Source organism: Larus michahellis, chromosome 2 (assembly GCF_964199755.1).
Source record: "Larus michahellis chromosome 2, bLarMic1.1, whole genome shotgun sequence".
Lineage (NCBI taxonomy): Eukaryota > Metazoa > Chordata > Aves > Charadriiformes > Laridae > Larus > Larus michahellis.
Window position 1 is genome coordinate 74,802,213 of NC_133897.1, and position 22,842 is coordinate 74,825,054.

Below are 22,842 nucleotides of genomic sequence, written 5' to 3' on the forward strand. Positions count from 1 at the left end.
GTTGCGATAGCAGCCTCAAGCCCTGCAGTGAACGCGAGGAGGAGCCACAGTGTTGTATCTTGCTTTTCTTGGACCCGCTCTCACAGCTGTGCTCCCGGGGACTCTTTTGCAATTCCTGCAACCTGGCACGCGCTGACAGACATTTTTGGCTGCTGCGCACAACTCCAATGTTGCAGGCACACGCGGAGCATACATCTTTCTAGGGGCAGGGGATTTTTGGAGGTATTTGGGTGTGTTCAGTTGAAAGGGAAATAGCGTGAAACCTGCAAGTTATTCACAATGGGGAGCAGCAGACCAGCAGCCATGGCCGTTGTGTAAGCCTGAAACCGCAGCTCCTGCTGGTGTCGGCTGGCTCTGGGGAACGCATGGCCACGGGGTCTCCATCTGCATCAGCTCTGCTTGTCACCCCACGCTGAGCACTGACTGCACCAGGTCCGCACCTGAACTGCCACCCTTTCTGCTGCCTTGCATCAGCCCCTGAGAGATAATGAGTGTCTCAATTCTCGTATTAACTTCAAGGTGCTGCACTGTGGGGTGGAAAACGAGCACCTGGCAATGCCTGCTGGACCTGAAGTAATAGTGTGTCTTAGGAAGATGAAAGCTTGGGAAGAAACTCTCAACTCTCACACCCAACAGCAACTTTAAAACCCTGTAGGAGAAAGTTCCACTTAATTTGAGACTTAGCAAGCACCACCCCTGTCAGCTCGTATACCCCATTGCAAGCCCAACTATGATGCTGTACAGCCACAGGGCAGAGTACTCCATGTCTTGCGCAACTACGTACTTGTATTAATAGACCAGTTAAACAAATCCTGATGATAAGTCCAAGATTGGTCCTAGGCTAAGACAACAGCAAGCAAGGCGTGAAGCAATGGTGATGTCTCTTCCCTACCCCTGACAGAAGGTGCAGAAGTGCTCCACCAAACATCCTCTCCTCCCTACCTCACCTATAGAGTGACAAAAGAGGAACACATGCTCCTTCTCTCGCTCATTTTTAGTATTTTGAATCTCTGAGGTGCTAGGGAATGAAGGAAAAATGTTGCAGTATCTAGAACAGGCACAGAAGTTTGCAGGGTCATGGAGCTGCTCATACATCAGGTTCAGAGTACAATACCCTTTTATATCCGTATTTTCAAACTGCCAAGCTTATTGCTTCTGCTGTTGGGTGATATTTTGCCATTTGCCTGCAGAGTCTGAACAATGAAAAGTAATCTTGTTTGTACTCTGTGCCACTTTAAATATTCACATAAAATGATGAGAATGCCTTTATTTTATTTGGGATATTTCAACCTGCCGAATATTCAGCTTAGTAAAACAAAGTGGGGGCTGATTCCAGACCTCTCAAGTTGGACACCCTAAAACTCCCTCTTTAAAAGAATGACTCCAAAATACTTCTCTCTTCAGCTGCCACCATGGCAGCAAGTTAGCAAAGCCCTCTTCTTCTCCCCTCCCCCCCAAAAAAACAAACAGGTTTTCCACCAAAGTTCTGCTCTGGAGGTAAATTCTCAGTGCCTTTCTGCAGGGATCAGCACTATTAGGTGTTGGCAGCTCTAAATGCAGAATAAGCTGACTGAAGCAGATCCCGCCTGTTCAGACCCTTCCCTGGGGGTTACCAGCTGTGCTTCAGGATGTCTGAATGTGATGTGTTGTCATTTCTGAACTGCTGCAGGTTGCAATCCAGTTTGCTAAAAGACCCTGGAATTAGGAATGGTTTAATAAAGTTGATGGTAAATTGCTGTTATTCAAGAGGTACTCTTTGAGCCATCTTCGCTTGTTCAGAAGAGAGACAGGAGAGCAGCACACACACTCTCCTTAGACTCAGGCATCCCGATTTATACTGCCTCCATGCTGCTAATCAGGTCGCTCAGCAGTGCTGCTAAAACGCCCCATAAATGCAACCGTCATAGCTACAGGAAGAAGTATTCATAGTTTTGCTTCCTTGCTTTGTTTTTTAGAACACAATGACTGATACCCGTAACTTTTGCCTTCCGTTTGCCATACAAAAATATTCCCGAGCACTGATTTTTTTCTCTGCGATATGCCTAGTCTGTTGAGATTTTGTGTGCTTGAAAGGTTTATGTAGACTTGGAAGGGAAAATCTGCTCAGCTATTCGTTGGCCTCCCTCTAGTGGCTGTTATCGGGGAATAAAAATAGGGCTGTGATGAAGTGGACCCCAAGGTTAAGTATGTGCATTAAACATTGTATGAAGATGAAAGGAAGTATACTTGGGAAGAAGGCTTATGCCATAGCGACATATGACACAGAATTCCTGAGTTACTGCCAAAGCTCAGTTACTGTTCTTTCAGTCCTGAAAATATTTATCTTGCTACTTCCTTCCCCGCTTTCCATCTCTCCCGCTGTGTCCTTACATATAACAATCTAAGAACACTGGTGGCCCACAATCTGCGTGTAGAGAGGTTTGGGTTTTTTTTCCAGTCCTGTTAATCGGCCAAGACAAATATGCAAGCCCCTGTTTTTCAGACATGGAGAAGGGCTCCTGTGCCTGAAAGCCTATCTGATTTTTCTAACCACACCCATTGATTTAGTAAAAGATGCTGTTTTCTCTTACAAACCTTGTCCCAACAGGTATATAAATAACAGGTAAGATCTGGGAAGTGCAGCATCTTTATTCCATTTCCAGTGCTTTTCCACCAGTTCTCTGCAGTAAATATCAGTATCTTTGACAAAAGGGCATCTGCGTGTATAACCAGCAGTTGCGTTCTTGCTTTTAAGATCTTTCTGACCGTGACTCATTACCTTTTTGCTTACCAAATGTGAACATTTGTTTTTTAGACACAAGAAGTGGCAGGGATGATACAGTCTTATAGAAAAAGATAGCAGTGACAGTGTAGCAAGACAAAAGTTGGGGCTGGAAAACAGCCCATTAAAAATGTCAAAAGTGCAAAGATCCTCCAGCTGCAACAGAAGCTTTTCCCTGGTGTCTCTTTTTGGATCTTTTGCGCTTTGGCCGCCAGGTGTTAAGTGGGAGGTGAGGTTTGCAGGCAGGATGAGACAAGCTGACCCGAGCTGCATCTACAGAACACCCTAAGGAAACCCATCTCATGAGTTCGTGCTTCTGGCACAGCAGAAATTAAGATTGCTGCTGTTCTCTTGACTGCTTCTGTTGGTGTTGTAGCCTGGGGTTTTGCTAGCTAAAAATACCAGTTGGGTTCCACCTGAACCTCACTCTGGGACAAGGTTCTCTGCCGATGTCTCAGCTCCAGGCACTCCACAGTCAGGGGGTATGTTTTAAGCTCAAACTTATTTGCAAACATACAGGTAGAGTTAAAAAGCCACTTGAGGTCACCTGTTCCATATATGCAAATCCCTCTGACATAATGGCCTGCCAAAAGAGAAAGAAAAAAAAACAATGTCAAAATCAAGGATCCAAATCATTCTTTTTTGAGAAGTTTTATCTGCAAAGCCACTGTAAATAATTTCCTACACAAGAAACACGCCAAATGGCCTACAGGACGTGCAATGGGAATAAGTATGAAAAATGGGATGAAATGAAGAAAGTTACTTCAGAATATATAGTGAGCAAAATAAGGAGATAGTTCAGAAAAGAAGTGTTACTACTTGAGACTCTTTCTCAGACAAGGCTGAAACACACCAAAGTGTTCCTTCTGTTAGTGAAGAGAAACTCATACTTCTGCTCGGACTAGATTTCCCACTAACTAATTCCGGCTGATATTGGTGTAATTTCACTGATTTCAATGTAGTTATGCCGATATAAAACTGCTGCAACTGAAGTTGACTGAAGTTCTCAAAAACTTTCCCCTCAACACAAACAACTATGTTATGGATTAAGAATTCTTGAAATAAAATTCGTATCATTAGCATTTTGGCATTCCCTTTCTCATTCCACTTGGATATGTCAGAATTAGTAGCAGTACGCAATGTACAAACAAGTGACTGAAAAATTGAGTGTGCCATACAGAAGATTATCTACTGCTAATGTTACATCATGAAATAACATGACATAGGAAAAGTCAAAGCTCAATCATCATTGCCAGCATGCAGGTCCTTAGGTTCCTCGTCAGCTGTGGCTCTGGCAGGCATCAGTGCCCATTTGAGAGCTGGGATTTATCCGAGTCCACACAGGACACCTTCCATGCACACTGCCATTGGCTCTAGCACATCTGCGTCCCAGCGAGAGACATACACGTGGGCTATTCCCACCCACCTGCGAGAAAATTCCCCCAAGGCCTTCAAGAGAATAGTCAGCTAACTCATGTGAGCTCTAAGCGCTGTCAAATCTCCACCTTTCCAAGGCTGATATATTCAATAAAATTCCTGATGAAGAAGCAACTGTTCCAGCTTCCTCACTGTTTATGTGGCTACTATCATTCATATATGGACTATGAAGGAGATGACTCCTTTTTAATGTCTTCTCTCCAATGAAGTGCTGTCTAAAAACGGTATCACATTATGATCAGAGGCTATAGGAGTACAGAAACAACAGTCGAGTGTTTTCACTGTATGAACAGGAAGAAGAAATAGAGCAAAAAGTACACATTACCATGACAGCCTCCATGGCTCTCTTCCATATCAATCCACTTCACGGCTTTCAGGTCACCTTCCCATGAAGCGTTGGGCATGGAGCCTGGGACACCTGCAATTAGAGAATAGAAAATCAAATAATTAGTTCTTTTAACAGCTATGTGTTCAGGTTTATGTCCACTCTCTGGGACCTTTCTCCACAGAACTGGGATGTGTATGGAATATGTATCAACAGATGCCTATCTGTTAGCCTTTTTGTCAAGTTTCTTCATTGAAAGCTGCTTTTGTGACATAAACAAGATGTCAGCCCAAGAGACCTAAACATTTCACTTGAGAAATAAAACCCCTCTTTTGCAGCAGCCTCAGTGTGATACTGCATGCATGTACTCATGTCACCTTCCCAACCAGCACTGCCTTCCAAGGGATATTTGAACACTGAGCCACTGACACCTAGTATCTTCACGTGAATTTGGTGGTAAATACTTTCTTCTTTTTTTTCTTTTTTTTTTTTTTTCAAAAAAGAGGCTAACAGAACAAATTCAAGCATGATACAACTGGATGGAGCTGTTGAAACTCAATTATAGCCTGTAATGTTATATAATTATATATATAAGTCTAGGCAGGTCACAGGACCTATCTAGGAGATAAACCAGTCAGAGGACCTCTCCTCATCAGTAAATGATCAAGTCCTGCTATAACCTGGCAAACATCCATTTTAAGTAATGAAGGGGGAAATGCTGAACATGCAGTGTTTGGTATTTGCTGAAGAGTAAACAGGCAACATGTCTGCAATGTGTAGGCAACTGCTGTGAGTCAAGGGGATTTCAGTATCTTCAGCACAAAGCAGTAACTATACCAGACCATTGCCACGGGATGACGTCTTTGCCTCCGAAAGCAAGAGCAGATCAGGTAGGTACAGTGAGGGAAACCTTCTGCCTGGTCTGTACTGCAGTATTGTATTCAATTCAGTGAAAGAAGTTCATTGAAGTATTTTCTAAAACTGTCTTCAGAATACAGAAAAAAAACCAAAGCCCCAAGGTATAAAATAATAAAAGCTTTCTATGAACCCAACCCTTTCAGCAAATTTTATCTTTCTTATTGGCTCAATCAGTCGTTGAAGAACAAAACAATGATACGGACTGTGTAACTGCCACCTGATGTACAAACCACTTCGCTAAGAAAAGCTGGAAAAGCTACAATTTCTCACTGTAGCGCAAACACTTGTATATAACTTATCTGCCTGCTTGGAAAAAACTAATCATCTTTTCTTCTTTCCTGCCCAGCAAGCAATGACGAATGCTGTACCTGAGCTATCAAAAGGCAGAACAGGCAATGTGTGGGGAGCCAGCAGGTACAAAACCACAGATGTTATTTCTGCTTTCTCCAAACGAAGCTGAAAGCAAAGGAGAAGACTGACTTGCTCAAGTGCAAAGAATTACTGCAGGGTTACTGCTGAGGATTACCTGGCACTCAAGCTTTTTAACAAACGCGGCAGAAGTGCCAGCACTGGCTGGTGGCGGTGACCGGGGAGGAGAGGATTTGTACCAACCTGGCTGCTCCTCACGCGCCCAAGGGGGTGACAAGGCAAGCTGGGCATCGCCGCTCTGTGCCGCTCACGCACCGCTGAAGCTCAGCCCCTACCCCACAGCCCCCCGTAGCAGATAGCCCTCCTCACTAGCAAAACTGCGATTTTCGTTGATCTGTGTTGTACACACAGGGGCTGGGGAGTTCAATAGTGATGCCAGTATTAAGTATTATTACTATTAATAATTACTATTAACCCTGCTACTACCCTAATCATAGCTGATGCAAAAGTTAATCTGGTTTAACAGATAAACATGTTCAAATGTTTTTCTTCCAGATTTTTAATAGGGATGTTTAAAACCTGTTATTCCTACTTACTCCTGTTTTCTTTTTAAAGGAAACACGTGTATGAGTGTCAGGGAGGGAACCATGCAGCTTTTTATGAAAACATCTTCATGACATTTGTATTATTATCTGTCATTTGTACTAACTCTGTATATTGAAAGACAGCCATTTTCCTCGATTTACAGTGAGATGAGAACGAAGCCTTTTAGAGCTTATACCGAATGCATACTAGCACTGGTTTGCAGTTGTGGGACCTGTGCAGAGACAGGGAACCTAGGCCCTTCAAATACGATTTTTAACTAAAATAAAATTGACGTTTTAATCTCCAGTTCTGACCTCTCTCTTTCTTTAAGGGTAATTAGCCCATCTTCCTGATTTTCCTAACTTCATTTAAAATGTGTATTAATATAGGTTATTTACTTTGCTGGTTAGCTACAATCCTAAACAGGGTGATTTGCCAGCGGTTCTGTAAAGCACAATTTCAACTGGTGACTGCAGCACACGCAAGAAGCCCTCTGTGCCGAAACGGTAGCTGAGAATGTGTCATCATCCTAACTTTGGTGATTTCTAAAAAATAAAGGTGAAAGCAAAGTAAGATTTTGTTACTACTTTGTTTTTTTCTGTTCCTTCCTTAGATGGCAACAAGTAGAGTCACCATAACGCAACAACTGTTTTACTTGTGAGCTTGTAAGAGAAGTGCAGGGAAGGAGAAACGAGATCCTAAAGGCACTGGATAATGTCAGGGGCGGTTGAGTTTGGAGTTGGTTTTTTTTGAGAAATTGGATGGGAGAAAGGTTAAACATCAGGGTTGGTTTTTCTTCTGTTTGCTTGCTTTGCTCTGTGTTTTTAAGGATAGCTTGTTCCTGGTAAGTAAGGGTGGTGGTTTGCAAATAGCGAGTCATGACTTTTGTATCTGATGCAAAAAAACTGTATGATCCAACAGCAGAACCACCATAGCACTTTGCCATAAACAGAGATATATGTGGCAGCTATAACCAGAACTTCGTGACATTATTTCTCTCCCTCTGTATATTGGGCTGTTATCAAATAAAATAACATGCAAAAAAATGTGGGTTTGTCCTGGGGAAAATTCGGAAAATATTACTCCTCCGCAGAAAGCATTAAGCCAAGATAACACTTTATAAAAAGACAAAAAGAGGCAGTGATGGCAGGGGATAAACACTTTAAATGGCCTGGGATGTGCATTACTATCCCAAATTAAAAACCTGTTCATAACAGATGGCAGTAAATGTGGTGGTGTGCAGAAAGACTTGGAAAATGCTGACACGGTGGGAAAGCAGAAAAATGACGGACAAAACAGGAACAATCCCAGGACATCCACAAAAACACTGGAAGGCACTGCCTTCCAGGAATACAAAACTACTGACTTCACATTATTCACCATCTCCCAAATTGAGTAAACTAGGCATTTTTGTAAGTTAATTAAAGAGTGGGGGAATGTGTAGCTCAGCACTGGGAAAAAAAAATGGATTTACCACATTTTCTTTTAAATATTTGTTTGAGCGACTGATTTCAGATTCAGAAGATGTTCGGGGGTCCTATTCTTATAAATACAGCTTGTCTGAAAAGTGGTGCTGATGGTAGAAGTTAATATAAACTTCATCATGAGTTGCTCACTCTACTTTTGTCCAGCTCTCGTTCTCCCACTCCATCAAGGTGAGTGGAGTTTTCTCCCCAAAAACAAGGAGGAGGGAAGGGAAGAGCCACCTCACAGGCAGCGGTACTGAGCACTGCCCTGGAAACAAGTTTGCCACCACCAGGTCTTAGAAAGAGCCACCAGCAGAACTGCAGTGCTCGCGCGTGAAGACAGACACGAGTGACTAGAAAGATGTGCCAGCCCCTCCAATGCCTTTAATTTCATGTCTTCCCACGGTGGCGGAAGTTTGGAGGCAGGAAAAACACTGCTTCAGAGCCTGGACCTCATTCACAGCAGAAAGGCAGCAGAGCCTGCTTCTCTGCAAAGCTCTTCCTGGTTTTTTGTCAGTGCAATTCCATTGAGAGCTGATCTGTATGTGTTGGCTCCAAGAGACAGCCCACTCCCTTTCCTCCTTGCTACTGTGTATTAAGAAGACAAACATAGGCAGCTTACACAAAACGAGTCACTGCGTTGGCATTTCGGTAACACACACACATAAACCGACATTGGGCTGGGAATCTTGCAGCATAAAAGGCTGCCTGATTTGCCTTGACCTTCCAATCCTGTACCTGTGATTCCAGGATCAAACCCACACATCAGTTCAAACCTAGCTGCCCATGGGCTAGTCTCCGACAGTCCACTGAAGCAGCCTGTGCTTCCTCGTCGGCATCTCTCTCTAGGGAAAGGGACAACTTCTTTACACTTACGTGCCACCAACTGATCCAAGCTTTTCTCCTGCACTTTATAAGCTGGTGCACAGGAATTTGTACTTCAGAAATCTGCCTGGAATGGTGTACATATCACCCTCGGGAATATTATTCTGCAAGACCTGTTTGAAATCAACTACAACTTTTGCTGGACTTCGGGGCCATGTATTTATGTTTGGGAAACATGCAGGACTTGGGGTGGGCCATGTATAGGGGGGCAAGTGCATACCCTCTCCCCTACATGTGAAGGCATGCAGCCCACTAGTGCGTGAGAGGGATGTGGAAACAAATCCCTTTGATGGCTTTTGGAGAAGCAAGATGGTACAAGGAAGTACATATGGGACTAGTAAGACAGTGTGGCCAAAGACGATGGAAGCTAAGTGGATGCCAAGCTGTGTCCCTAGGTCTTCATGGACCAGGGCAGCTGCTCCTAAGCATGAAGGCGTACGGTGTCCTTGAACCCAACACACAGCAAAGCCCACCATCCCTGGGACCTCCCTTACCCTGTTCTCCCTAGACGACAGGTCAGCCAAGTGGATAAACGTCCAGGACACTAAACGCAAGGAGGCTCATTGCTTACCACTAGTGCTGACAACACAGGCTGTCACCTGCATGGGTGTTTCTGCATGTGAAACAACAGGAGTGGTGACAACCTGTTGGTGGGCACCAGCAAGAGCCACAGCTGGAAACACCTCCATGGAGAAGAAAGCCATGGTGGCCACCACAAAGGGCTGGCACCACGCAATGGCCAAGTGGCGGCAAGTGCTGGGGCAGGGAACTCCATGCCCTCCCCGGACCTGATGCCCTACCTGGGATCCTGTTTAGCGTCACCCAGAAGTGCTCGTCAGGGCTGTAGGTCCTCAGACCATGCCAGCAGATCGATGGCACGCTGGTCCTGCAGCACAAACTCCACGAAGGGTCGGGTGACGGCCACGTACGCAGAGCCAAAGTAAATGGTCAGGTTGTGGGGGGGGGGCGCCTTGCGCAGCTGGGGGGTGACCAGCCTTGAGGTTTTGTGCCCGGTTCCCTCCCTGTGGACGTATTTGGTGCGTGCAGTAACATGGGGTGGTGGCAGCACCCCGGGGGTGATGTTCTTGCCCCCAAAGCTCTTCAGCAGCCGGACGATCTCCCGGTTGGTCTTCAAGGGGAAGTCCTGGCCACAGGTGTTGAGCAGGTAGCGCCAGGGCACGGCCGAGGCCAGCAGGTCTCTCATGCAGTGGAGGTCAGCCCGCAGGCGGGAGATGCCGCCGTAGACCACCTGCTCCGCCCGGGAGGCGAGGAAGGCGTTGGGGAAGCAGCCCACCAGGCGCCGCACCGCCTGCTGGAAGGGGGCCGGCGCCTTGGCATCCACGTGGACACAGTAGACATTTTGGGGCATGTACACCGCCCTGAAGAGCCGCTCGAAGGTCTCAAACTCCTTGTGCACGGTCATGACATAGGCGAGGGGGAAGGCGGCCTCCTCAGCCGAGAGGGCGCGGGTGATGTAGTGGCTGCGGGACACGTAGGTGCTGCAGGGGGCTGCCCCCAACCATGGCTGCAGCTGCGGGCCCCTCAGGCAGGGGGCCCGGCCGGCCAGCAGCGTGCCGCACGCCCGCTCCAGTGCCATGGCTGCCTGGGAGCCCCTTCCACCCACCCCTTGCCACCCGCCATGCCACAGCAACATGGCAGTGCCCAGCAGCCCCACGGTGGCCACCAGCAGCCCCACCACCACCACCACCCGCCGCCACCGCATGGCCCACGCTGCCAGTCTCGGCCCACCCCTGGCCTGGCCAGCTGTCCCGGTTTGAGCAACACAGGACTAATTCCTCTTCTAATGCTTGGGAAAACTGCACTTTTAGAAGACTCGGGTGTCTGTGAAATATTGAATTTGTGAAAATATTTACTTTGTAGCCAGCTATGGTACGCGGGTTTCAAGGTCTCAGTGTTTCTGAGTTAGCCAGGTGCGGGGATGAGGAGGAGCGAGACCCGCGCACTTGACCCAAGCTGGCCAACAGGAGTATTTCATACCATGAACATCACATTCTATATAAATAGAAAGTTTTCTGAGGAGTTTTCTCTCTCTTCCTTAACGGCAGTGATCCTGAGAAGTCCTCGCCCCGGTGCCAGACCGCAGAGGCCTTTCCTTCCTCCAAAAGCCATAGCACTCGTGGCGTCCGACATTTGCTGTCCCCTGCTGGGAGTGCACAGCTTCCTGCTCATATATTTGTCTCACTATAATCCTTGTATATTTTATATTGGTACCAGTATCACTACTGGTTCTTTAGTATTATTAATGTTGATTATTTAGTCTTACTCTATTAAATGTGTTTATATTTCAACCCTCGTGTTTCCTTGTTTTTCCCGATTCCCCTTCCCAGATGGGGAGGGGTCGTCGGGTGAGAGAATCGTTGTCTAAACGACCATAAATTGCCCTAGGTTCCTCAAACCATAACACCGGCACCTCCTGAGCGGTCCCACACCAAGAGGAAACAAAGCAAGGCCGACCCATGAGATGCACCCCCGCCAGCCGCCTCCCACGCTGGGGAAGGGCAGCCTTGCCACCACCCATGGCTGGCCCAGCACCCTGGGGTGCTCCCTGCATCTGACACATTTCCAGACTGAGCCCCCAGGCTGGCACGGGCACTGCTGGGGACAAGGGGATGCACACCCCATGGGGCCCACCATGCCCTCACGGCCCTCCTGGCTGCATGAGAAGTCCCACTCTTGGACACAGGGCTTCATTCCCAGGCTCACTCACAATCTATTTTTAGGCTTTCCAGAAGTAAATTAGGTTTGTTTTCGAGTGGGTTTTTTTTTCAGCTTTTGTCATTTTACAGAGCTGCTCAAGGGAGAAATTAGGGTTAAACTGTCAGTGTTAGGAGGATGGAGAAAAGCTGATGAGCAAATGTAGGTACAATGGAAACGATCGCCTCCTAACCCTGTACAGCAACAAAAATTTGTCTGACTGGGCTCATGAGACAGCATACAAGAACAATCTGCTCTGAAATCCTGGTTTGTCTGTTTTCTTGTTTGTCCTGCGAGACAAGCTCTCCCACCTGTCCATGGGAGGGAGGTGGCTAGTAAAGATATGGGGGAGTCCTCAGAAGAAGAGATTTTTCTTTTAAGATCAAGTTGAAACAACGGACAAAAAAACCCCACCACCCCTCCTTAAAAATGTACAAAGGCTCAATTTTGTATTTTGCCACCATAAATTTTCATTTCATTGGGATATGCAAATGCGAAAATGTGTGTGTGGAGGGGTGAGGGGTTAACTAAAATAAACTCAAGATTGTCAAGCTTTAAAGCAGACCTCAGAACCTGGAGAGAATGAAATAAAACTCAGGAAAAACAGAAGCTTATTTGAAACTACTTCTTTCAAGACAGCAGTCTGAATTAAGGCAATGCATGTCCTCTCCTTGAGCTGTGAGGCTGTTGACAGTCATAACAGAGCTAAACTGCACCTACTGTGTTGAATCACCTGATGGATAATAAGGAAAGCTTCTCATTTCTGGTAGCTTCATTTGATTATATGTTTTGAATTAAGTTTTTCTGAGCTGTTATTGACCCATAAACTAACTCTAGTGTCTTTGGTAGGGTTAGGGGCAGTCCTGCATCAGAGGAGCTGAACTCTACGGGGCTGTTCAGGAAACACCTGCTTCCTGGAGTGGGAGTGAGCTGGACCTGTGGGGACACGCTGGGCATCGAGGACAGCCAACAGGAGAGCCGCTCTGCAGGAACTGCTGGTGCCCACCCTGGCACCCGTTCAGGCATGGCTCTTCCAACTTCCACCCGAGCTGCCCAGGTGGGTGCTGGCATCGGGGTTTGTCTCTCAACACACATAACACAGCTGTAGGCGTGGTCAGATGAATTTGCTCGTAGGTGAAAGGAAGGGACAGGTTCAGGTAGCCTGACTGGAGTTCCCCTCTAACAAAACCAACGGCTGTTGGCAACTCAGCATCTGGGAACGTCAAGAAAAGTCTCTGTTACTGCAGCTGAGCTGGAGTTTAGCTGCTTACATGCATGAGTTGTGACAGACATTACCTGATGACAGAATTTAGAAAGAAAAAAGTTCTTCCTTAAATTACTGTCATCTGATTCTGTTATTCAAGGAGTTTTTCTGTTCGAAGCCTATTACACCAATGTCAGATAGTTGTAAAGACAGAGAAGCAAGGGAAGGAACACAAGCCCATTTACTAGCTGTGGCTTTTCAAAAAGACTTCTTGAAGACATATCCTTCCTTATCCTGTTGTCACTGAGTAGTGTTTTAGTGAGAAGCAAACGATTGGTTGAGAAGCAAGGTATTGTTCCTATTGAAAGCAGTACTTAAATTCCAATGACTGCGGATTGCACAGAGACCAAACCCTATTTTAAGTTATATCTTCTCAGATTAACTACAATATCTGAATGGTGGATAGAGCACAAGAGTAATTGTTGAGGAAATTCTGCCACAAAGTGATTGCTGTGAGTGTGTTGCAACACCATCCCTTAAGCAGGTTTTTCAAAAGAGGAAGGTTTTGATGATGAGATTACGACAGCTTTGCAAGCATGAGACTCAATAACAGTCACAGGAAAATCCCTATATTTTTGTGCCTTATTGCTATGAGAAGTTCTTGCTCAATCAGGAAGTCTCATTAAAATAATGGAGAACATGAACAAGAGAGCAAGGATTAGTTATATGAGTAATGCTGCAGACATAGGTACAAAATACTTTCTGGAACACGGCTTATTCAACCAGCATCACTGTCTGGAATCATATCAAAAAACTTCTGCGTCTGTCTGTCTGTCTTTTGAAGGATGGGCACTAAGCTAAGGAAAAGGAACAATTTTAACAGGCAGAAAATAACCGCAATATTGCATATTAGTATGATGCATGTGTAGTGGAGAAGGTTGTTCCAAGAGCCTGTCTACAAACTACAGTGGGAGGGAGAGGTACCAAAGTAGTTTTGAGTGATTAAGTTGCTGTAGTGAGAAGCTCAGTGCAAACTTAATTGTCTGGAAAAAACACAGGTCTGTGTGTTTGTACAAGGAAACAGCCATATAAAACCTTAAAGATAAGGAGCTGGATAACGTGATTTATTAATTTGCTAGCAATGCTACTCAGAATTTTCTGGTATTACTCTTGTATCTCACACCCATATCCAAGGGAGGTGAATGAGATGTTCCTTGAGAGCCACCAGCTCTCATTTGGATGTAAAGCTACTACTTCAGATAAACTGCAGTGAAATTTTAACAAGGACAACTTCCATCTCTCTTGAGAACGTACTAGCTTGACTCACAGCATTACCTGCTACATGCCTGCCATTACCTGAGACATACCGTCTGCCAACTATTTTCCTTATTTTTCTGTCTACCATTCAGCTCCCAACCGTGGAGCTGACATCAGGATGGTGCAGACATATTTTCAAAGTTTTGGGGGTGGTTTAGCACTCCACTCACAGACAAAACTATCCAACATTTTCATTTCTTCCCGATCATTGGTAAAATGAATGAATATGTTAGCAACCTTCATCCTGCTTGGAGAGAGCTGGGGTGAGTCTGATTGTTTGCACTTAGACAGACACAGTATGCAAATGCGTCAAAAACACTTAAAATTGTGCTTGGCACACAGCTGGAAAAGTTCGCACAAGCTGGAATGCAACATCATCTTCCACAGATTCCCAATTTCTGTGTCAGATTGTCAGCAACAGGAGAAAAAACCTCAAAGATACCAGGCTGAGGTTGTGGATGTCCCCAGATGCCTGTGCTTGACAGGAAGCTGCTGGAGGCCTGGTGGTTCTGGGATCTGTGCATTCAGATCAGAGTGCGGTCTGGGTTTGTGGGCTTGCACAGGACACTGTGGGCTAGCCCCTCTAGTAATTGGCTACCTCCTATTCACGCTGATGTAAAGTTTGTCTAGTTTTGCAGCAGGCAGCAATGGCATGCTGTGTACCCAATGTCCCTTTTGGGCTGGCACAAGAGCAAAAGTGTGCTTTTTTTACCCCCCGTCTCTGGGACATATGACCCACAGCAGGTCCCCATTCTGCAGGCTTCTTGCAGAAACCAGGAATAAAAGTGGTTCTGCCCTGGCACTTTCCTTGCAGAACCCCAGCTTGACTTAAACCAAGTGACTGCCAAGCACCACTCGTGATCTCTGTGGAGGGATGTGCATGACCAAGGCACATCCCAGAGGTGGGACCATACTGTCCATGGGTGGCTGGGTGAATTTTGTGCCAGCCAGCCAGACAGCAGGGAAGAGGGGCGCATTACTGTGGCTAACGGCTGGCATGGCTGCTAACCATCTTGCACTCCATGTAAGGGCAAATGTCCCCCGAACTAGTTGCTGTTGCTCTCTGCAGTGACAGGAAACAAAACATTGCTGAGCATGGCACCATTGCTGCATCGCCAGCGTTTTCAGGGAGAGAAAGGAACCACATGTTAGGAGTCTTATCATGGGAGCTTAGAAGGGCCGCTCCCGCAGGGCAGGACACATCTGCAGCCTTGCTCAGTTGCCGGAACATAACTAGGCACAGGACAGGAAATGAGTGGGTGATTTCTGTACCAGACACTTGCTACGTGCAAAATTTGCCTCGCCGCTCACAGCCTGAGGGGATTGCTAAGGATTTAACAGCCCTTATATTGGGACTGGCAACACTCGTTGCGTCTCTGCAAAACTGAGATCGATGCCCCTGGCAAGTGATCCCCCCAGAGCCTGGTGTCCCCCCAATACTTCCCTGCCATACATGCATCTGAGTTGGAGACATGCGTACTGGGATGGGGTTATCGACGCTGGACTTGGGGTAAGGTCAAAAAAGCAGTGTGTCTGGATATGAATGCTCTCATGCAGGGATTTTTTGTGGCATCCAGGAACAAGGATCCTGGATGAGAGTAATGTTGGTAGCACGTTGATATTTTTGGTTGTTGCTGAGCAATCAAGGCCTTTTCTGCTCCTCACACTGCCCCACCAGTGAGTAGACTGGGAGTGCACAAAAAGTTAGGACTGCTGACCCCGACTGACCAAAGGGATATTCCATGCCATATGACATCATGCTCAGCCTATAAAGCTGGGGGAAGAAGGAGGAAGGGGAGAAATGTTCGGTGTTACGGCCTTTTGTCTTCCCAAGTAACCGTTACATGTGATGGAACCCTGCATTCCTGAAGATGGCTGAACGCCTGCCTCCCAGTGGGAAGTAGTGAATGAATTCCTTATTTTGCTTTGCTTGCATGCGTGGCTTTTGCTTTACTTGTTAAACTGCCTTTACTTCAACACAGGAGTTTTTTCTCACTTCTACTCTTCTGATTCTCTCCCCCATCCCAACTGGGGAAAGTGAGCGAGTGACTCTGTGAGGCTTAGTTGCCAGCTGGGGTTAAACTACGACACAACTAAAACGTTAATTGTGTAACCACAATCAGCAAAGCAAATGTATCTGTGCAAAGCCTGCATCCAGAGCGCTGTGCTCTGTCTGTGCAACACAGTGCCTTTTGGAGACACACCGGCTAGTTGTGTGGCAGCGATTCTCCAACCGATTCCCTCAGTGACAATGCGACGTGAAGCGTATTCCTGAAGTTCTTGCTCCTCTTGTTCATAGCCCTCAGTTGTGCTGATGCAGTTTTTGTGGAGCCACACAGTGAAGCCTGGGGGAACGGTACCTTGCTAGGAATAATCCTTCCCCAAAAGCATCAGAGTGGAGACGCAAAACCCAGTTTCTCCTGGTGGTAGCTGGGTTTCTTGTTATGCCTAGATTGCTTGTAGTATTTGGCCTGCTTGGATATCGTGGTACAACACTCCACTGCGCCTGTGTGCTCCCAGAAGAGTCATTCCCAAACTTCTCTGCTTCTCCACCCGATTTCTTGAGTCTTGACTGCAATTCACTTCTAAATCCAGCTGTAGCAACTCCTGCCCCTAGGAATGGAGAGGTTCTTCATATCCGCTAGTGAACAGAGTGGAGGGCACCTCAGGGCTGGCTCTGGTCAGAAGCCCTGTGGAGTAGAGGATGCTCTGCCAACTCTCTTCGTGATTAAATAGCTAAGACCTCATTTGCTTTTTCAATGGTATGGCACTTTGATGCATGTTGGTTAAGTTTTGAAGCTAAAGACAGCAACTATTAAAATGCTGCTGCTCCACCACAACAACAGAAGCTGTTGCACGTACCCTGGTAAAGCAGGTAAGAGGCAGCACCTCGGGTATGTTTCCCAGACTGCAGTAACAGTTCTGGTCTCTTTGCAACAGGGCAGAGAGGACAAGAGCCCAACTAGGCAAGAAGCTGTCAAGAGGGACTTGGAAAGAGTCTGTATAAAATAGGACATTCTTGGCATGCCTGAATTTGGGAGAAATTCCCTAAAATGAAACCTGAACAAGAAACTTGGAAAACAGCTGCAGGAGACTAGGAAAGAGACTTTGCACGTGCACAAGTGTGTTCAATCACAGCTTTGAGAGAAGGGGTGAGGATGGTGGTTAAAGTACTCTGGGAGATGAGCCTCTTACCTAAATAAATACTGCCGGCCCTGGTGATTTATTCACTGTCCCTGAACGTCCTGGTTGTTCATTCCCACTAAGCCCCTCTGGTCCTGCCAGCAGAGCCATTTATAGGACTGTGTATTAATCCAGGGCAAGGATCGATTACAAATAAACTCTTTTACATTTTCCAGGCTGGCGTTAACCTAGGTCATTTAAGACAGAAAGACCATCTGTATAGATGAACCTGGTGCCAGCAGCACCTAGTAGAAAGGCCAAAGTAGAAAACAGATGCTATTTTTGCAGGATATTGCAGTAAACTACCCGTGGCACGCAGATGACATTTGTTCATCAGACTATGGGCTAGCCCTTTTAACATGTTTATTTTGGCTGTGAGGATGCACTCTTGAATATTTCCTTATAGCTTACTTGTCAGTTGGAAGGTGTGCACGGTATAATTTTTAAAATTAAAGCAGACAAAGTTACGATTTTTTTTCATTGAGATCAACATGAGAGAACTTCCTATAAGTAAAAGCTTTAGCACAAAGACTTGAGCACGTGAGTTTTAAACAGGCAAAGTTTGTAAGAGTGATATAACCCATGGGACTTTTAAGTTAAAGCTTCTATCTCATATCCTCATTTCCTACAAATATGTCTTAAATGCAATAACAAAAATTTGTTTGACTAGCAGTGTTGTATTTCCCAAATACATCTTGTCTGCATTGGAATGAAAATTGTACAGAAACTGTTGATACTGATAAAATACATGCAATGCCTTTAAATATTTCTGCCCTATCCTTCCAAGCTCGGATGTTAAAAAATGCCTGTATGCAAGTGGCATTGTAGAAGGTGGATCGAGCCAGGCTTTGACTGAAAGGCGAAGGGCTGGCTCCTGTTCCTCCTCTCCTTCCCATTTTCCTCTCCTTTTTGCTCATATCTGCATGTTCACCCCCATCTTTAATTTGTGCTGACTCCAGTGCTGACCAGATTCTACACCAAGTCAATTCAATTCAGAGACTTAGAAAAAAAGTAGATTGTTTTTCTTTAGATCTAGTGTGTTGAAATGGCAAAAGTCCCGGAACAGGACTGCTGGGCAGAAAGCAGTGGGAAGGGATGAGCAGGAGAAAATCCCCTATTTTGGCAACAATAAGGTTTTAGCACTGAGCCGTCTTGTGCACCCTCACCCGTAGTACAGAAATGGGGCTGATGCAGAAGCGACAGTGCAACCACGCTCAGTTATTCTGCAGGTGAGACAATTCTGAAAAAGCAGTTTAATCCAATGCATTAGACTGGAAGTCAGGTGTCGGTGCTCCAGTGCTGCTTTTGCCCACGGCCTGGTTAAAGACACTGGGAATATCATTTTGCTCTTTTCTGCCTGCTTCTATGAATGGGGAATAATAGCACCGATCTCCCTTGTAAAAGCGTGTTGGTGTCTCTAAATGAGAAGTGCTGCTGTTACTCATCCTGACCTTTATTTTCGCACTTGAGCAATGTGTAAGTTACTAGTATGTGTATGTAAGTTACCAGCATACATCAATGTACATAGTGCGTACCCTTGAGGGATTATCACCTGAGACTGCCTGCATCCCAAATCATGCATATGCTGTGACCATATCACATGATAGTGGGGACAGGACCTTGGCTTGGAAGAGGATTCAGTAAACATACCCTAGGACTCAGTAGCATGGACTGTGGATGCACGCCTCTCCCCACCTCAGCCATGGTGACCAGAACCTACTTTCTGCTCTATGTGAGCAGAGAGGAGAAAGGTGGCCCAGTGGTTACGCTGCTGGGCTGGGACATGGCTGTTAACCTGCACTGCAGTGGTACGTGCTTCTTGTGAGAGCTGGGGGAAATGATTTAGGGCCAGTCACTTCAGGCCTAGATACTTTGCAAATACTTTCCCCTAATTCCCCCATGCTTCTTTTCCTTATCTCAAAAGTGACTTTCAAGAATTCTCTGTCACACAGGAGCCACGTGGGAGAAAAGTGGCCTGACAGAAATACCAAAGGTAACTTAAGACTGTTATTTGAAAACCAACTGAATGGGAATTGAAAGTCTTTAGCCTTTAGGTGGGGCTAAAAAAAAAAGTAAATCTTGGTCTTTGTTGCATGACTCCGGTTAATAAGCATGCTACTTTAAGATTCAGGGACCAAACAATCTTTTTTTATCTTTTATCTGAACTGAGATTATCATGGCTATCTGAAATCACAAATATCTATTTGGTTTAGTTCTTTCATGATATGCTGTACATCCAAACTGGTCCTTAAATGATGTCTCCACTTGCCTGGAGGCCTCCAACTATTTGTACTAACACCTGGACCACTGCCTGACACCATTATCTCCCTTTGATATGCCTGAAAAGCTAAAAGGAAGTTGCTTGGTCAAACTTGGACGTGAGGTTTTTGTTAGAGCTGGGAACTGAGTCCCAGGCTAACATTCCATGCACTGATAGAGACGACTTCTCATCCCAGCTCTGGATCTGACTTGGATACGTTCAGGTGCATGTCTGACACCCTATGCTACGCTTACAAGTTTGGATTCAAAATTCTGGACACATCAGCCCCTGAGTACATCTGTCAGACCTGCGCGGCCACTTTTGGCCAGGTACCCTAAAGTGATGGCAGGGAAAACAAGGAAGAGGAAGAAAACGTATCTGTTGTGGAAATGTTTCATCTTTTTCGGATTCCTTTTTTGGATGCAAAGAGAACACACACAAAAAAGTGTTACGCCAACGTGCAACACTGGAAAGCATATGGTGATGATCATGGAAATAAACAATGAAATACGCAGCCTATGTAAACTACACAGTGCAGTACAACAAATGGCAACCAGCTAAAGCTTTCTGAATGTGGAGAACATATCTGGTCCCAGGTTGCTTTTGAGGCAATGAGCTATAATAAGATCACAGCGACCGGCTTCCTGGAAAAGTCAGCTAGCTACAAATAATATATGCTGATGATTATACCGTAAATATCTCAATCAGTAATTGTTTGTGCATCATGTGCATGCCAGTTGTAAAATACAATTATCGGAAGATCAAGCGCTATTCTCAGAGAGTTATGTGATCATTTGAAAGCAGGCTGGCCTTGCGAGATGGACCCACAGTCTGCTGCTTAGGCTGAAGTAGACATGCTCTGCCTCTCTGTTACTGCTACCTGTTCTCGTTTCCCACAAGTTTACAGGAGGCAGAGGGTGGAAAGGCAAAAAAAAAGACAAGAGAATAAATTCATCCTTGCTTCCATTCCTTATATCCTTGCCTAGGGCTGCTGTGAAGCTCTAGGGAGTCGGGAGCAGTAAAGTCCTACCCAGATACTTCTAAAAGCAATGTGCATGGGGGAGGAGTCCTGTGCATCTTCTGACCCTTTCCCAGTTGTATGAACAAGGTAAAACTAATTGTAAATATATAAGGTAAAGATGAAAATACTGGTTCTGATTCTGTTTCTCTGAACAAATCGTTGACTATGTACAATGGAATTAAGGCAATAGTTATGAGTACAGGGATTTTTTGCAGGTGTTACTGGAGAGCTGGTGTGTGTGCACATGTGTGTGCCCGCAGAAAAGCACATGATGACTAAAAGCAGATTCAAGCCTGAACTCAGATTTTCTGGCTCTGGAATAATAGATAGAGAGGGAGGAACTGACTTCTATTTGTGGAAGAATAAAATTCCCCCCAGCAAAATTAAGATCTTCTCTATAATGCTTACATAGCTTACATATTTTAATCTTTACTCCTCCTCTTTTCTTCACCTCAGTTTTTACAGATAAAAGGCTTAAATCAGCTGAAATGTCCAAGGATTTAAATTTGCACTTAGATCCCCTGGGCTTCTTCCTGCTCAGATGCAGAATGGTAACGCACATCCTGCACGGCACAGTCACCTCTCCCCCAATGGTTAAAAAGGGCAAGTAAGCTTATTTGATAGATCAGCCTTTTATATCCATTATGATTAATTTATATCAATTAAACTTTGCATCTAGGCTTTGTCAAAATCATCCTCAGATGTATGTCTCTCTGTGTGCATGTGTGTATCTACAGAAAACAAAAGTGAAGGCACACTCACCCGGGATCCTGTTCAGCGTCACCCAGAAGTGCTCGTCAGGGCTGTAGGTGTCCTCGGACCATGCCAGCAGATCGATGGCACGCTGGTCCTGCAGCACAAACTCCACGAAGGGTCGGGTGACGGCCACGTACGCAGAGCCAAAGTAGATGGTCAGGTTGTGGGGGGGGGGCGCCTTATGCACAAGTGTCCTCAACATGAAAGAAAAGAAAGTGTATAATTGCTCCCTGTGGACGTATTTGGTGCGTGCGGTGATGTGGGGGGGTTGCAGCACCCCGGGGGTGATGTTCTTGCCCCCAAAGCTCTTCAGCAGCCGGACAATCTCCCGGTTGGTCTTCAAGGGGAAGTCCTGGCCACAGGTGTTGAGCAGGTAGCGCCAGGGCACGGCCGAGGCCAGCAGGTCCCTCATGCAGTGGAGGTCAGCCCGCAGGCGGGAGATGCCGCCGTAGACCACCTGCTCCGCCCAGGAGGTGAGGAAGGCGTTGGGGAAGCAGCCCACCAGGCGCCGCACCGCCTGCTGGAAGGGGGCCGGCGCCTTGGCATCCACGTGGACACAGTAGACATTTTGGGGCATGTACACCGCCCTGAAGAGCCGCTCGAAGGTCTCAAACTCCTTGTGCAAGGTCATGACATAGGCGACAGGGAAGGCGGCCTCCTCAGCCGAGAGGGCGCGGGTGATGTAGTGGTTCTGCGTGATGTACTCCGTGCAACTGGATTCGCTGAATGATGTTTTTAAAGCATTTTCCTTCAGAAAGGGTGCCTTATCTTCAATAAGTGCATTACAGGCTTCTGCTAAAGTTGAATTCACAGAGAGGTTCAGCCTCTGAAGAGATTTTTGTGCATGCAAATCAACAGCGTAGAAAACAAATGGAAGTGAAACACTGAGAACCAAAACAGCAACGAAGCAGTACCTGAGAATATTCATTGCTGCTCAGAAAAAGAGTCTCACTTGAAATATTGCAAAGAGATCAGATCAGACACCACAAACAGCTTGTTTTGCTGGCTGCGCTTGCTTCCTGCCGGAGAACGCATGCGTCCACCTGATGCATAGTATGCAGCTGCCCGTCCTTACTTTCAATATTAATAGTTTCATAGACATTGTTGCTGTGGAAGCAGCACAAGTAACGAACAACTTGCAGACAGAAGCTGCTTCATGGCACCCTGAGGATTAAACAGACACATTGCATAATTACTACCTTGGCAACGAACAGACGGCACTACATATTTCACAGTGTCCCTGAATTCAATTTATGGGTATGTTCTTAACTGCACCCTCCCCACTCTCCTTGCATATAGCTGTAAAACTTCCTGTGCGTGCACCCTGTGGCAGGAAAACCTCATATTTACCTCTTGCATTATTCTATTTTTTTACTTATAGGAAGTATTTTTTTGAACCACCCAAGTGTATCAGTCATCGCTGCTTCAGAATTACGAAAGGCTTGTTCAGCATACCATGCTACTGTGTAAGGCCACCAACACTCACGTATTAGAAGCAGGACAGTCTTTTTTCCTCTGTGTAGAGTTATATCAGAGCCATTGGGTTTTTTCAGCAATGTTTTCTTCATTTGTAAATTTGAAATCTGCCAAATAGTTTCAGCTAAGGATGAGTTGTGATGAGCTCTGGGCTTACATCCATC

The 22,842-nt window shown here is 45.9% G+C and overlaps 1 protein-coding gene across 1 annotated transcript; it reads right to left on the bottom strand.

The window, feature by feature from the left end:
* Positions 1-2,506: 2,506 nt before the first annotated feature.
* On the bottom strand, positions 2,507-10,184 carry GCNT2 (glucosaminyl (N-acetyl) transferase 2 (I blood group)). The gene is given in 4 exon segments (XM_074573511.1): positions 2,507-3,344; positions 4,524-4,616; positions 9,547-9,593; positions 9,595-10,184. Coding segments are annotated over 4 exon segments (906 nt in total). The 5' UTR covers positions 10,170-10,184; the 3' UTR covers positions 2,507-3,153.
* Between the last annotated feature and the right edge of the window lie 12,658 nt (positions 10,185-22,842).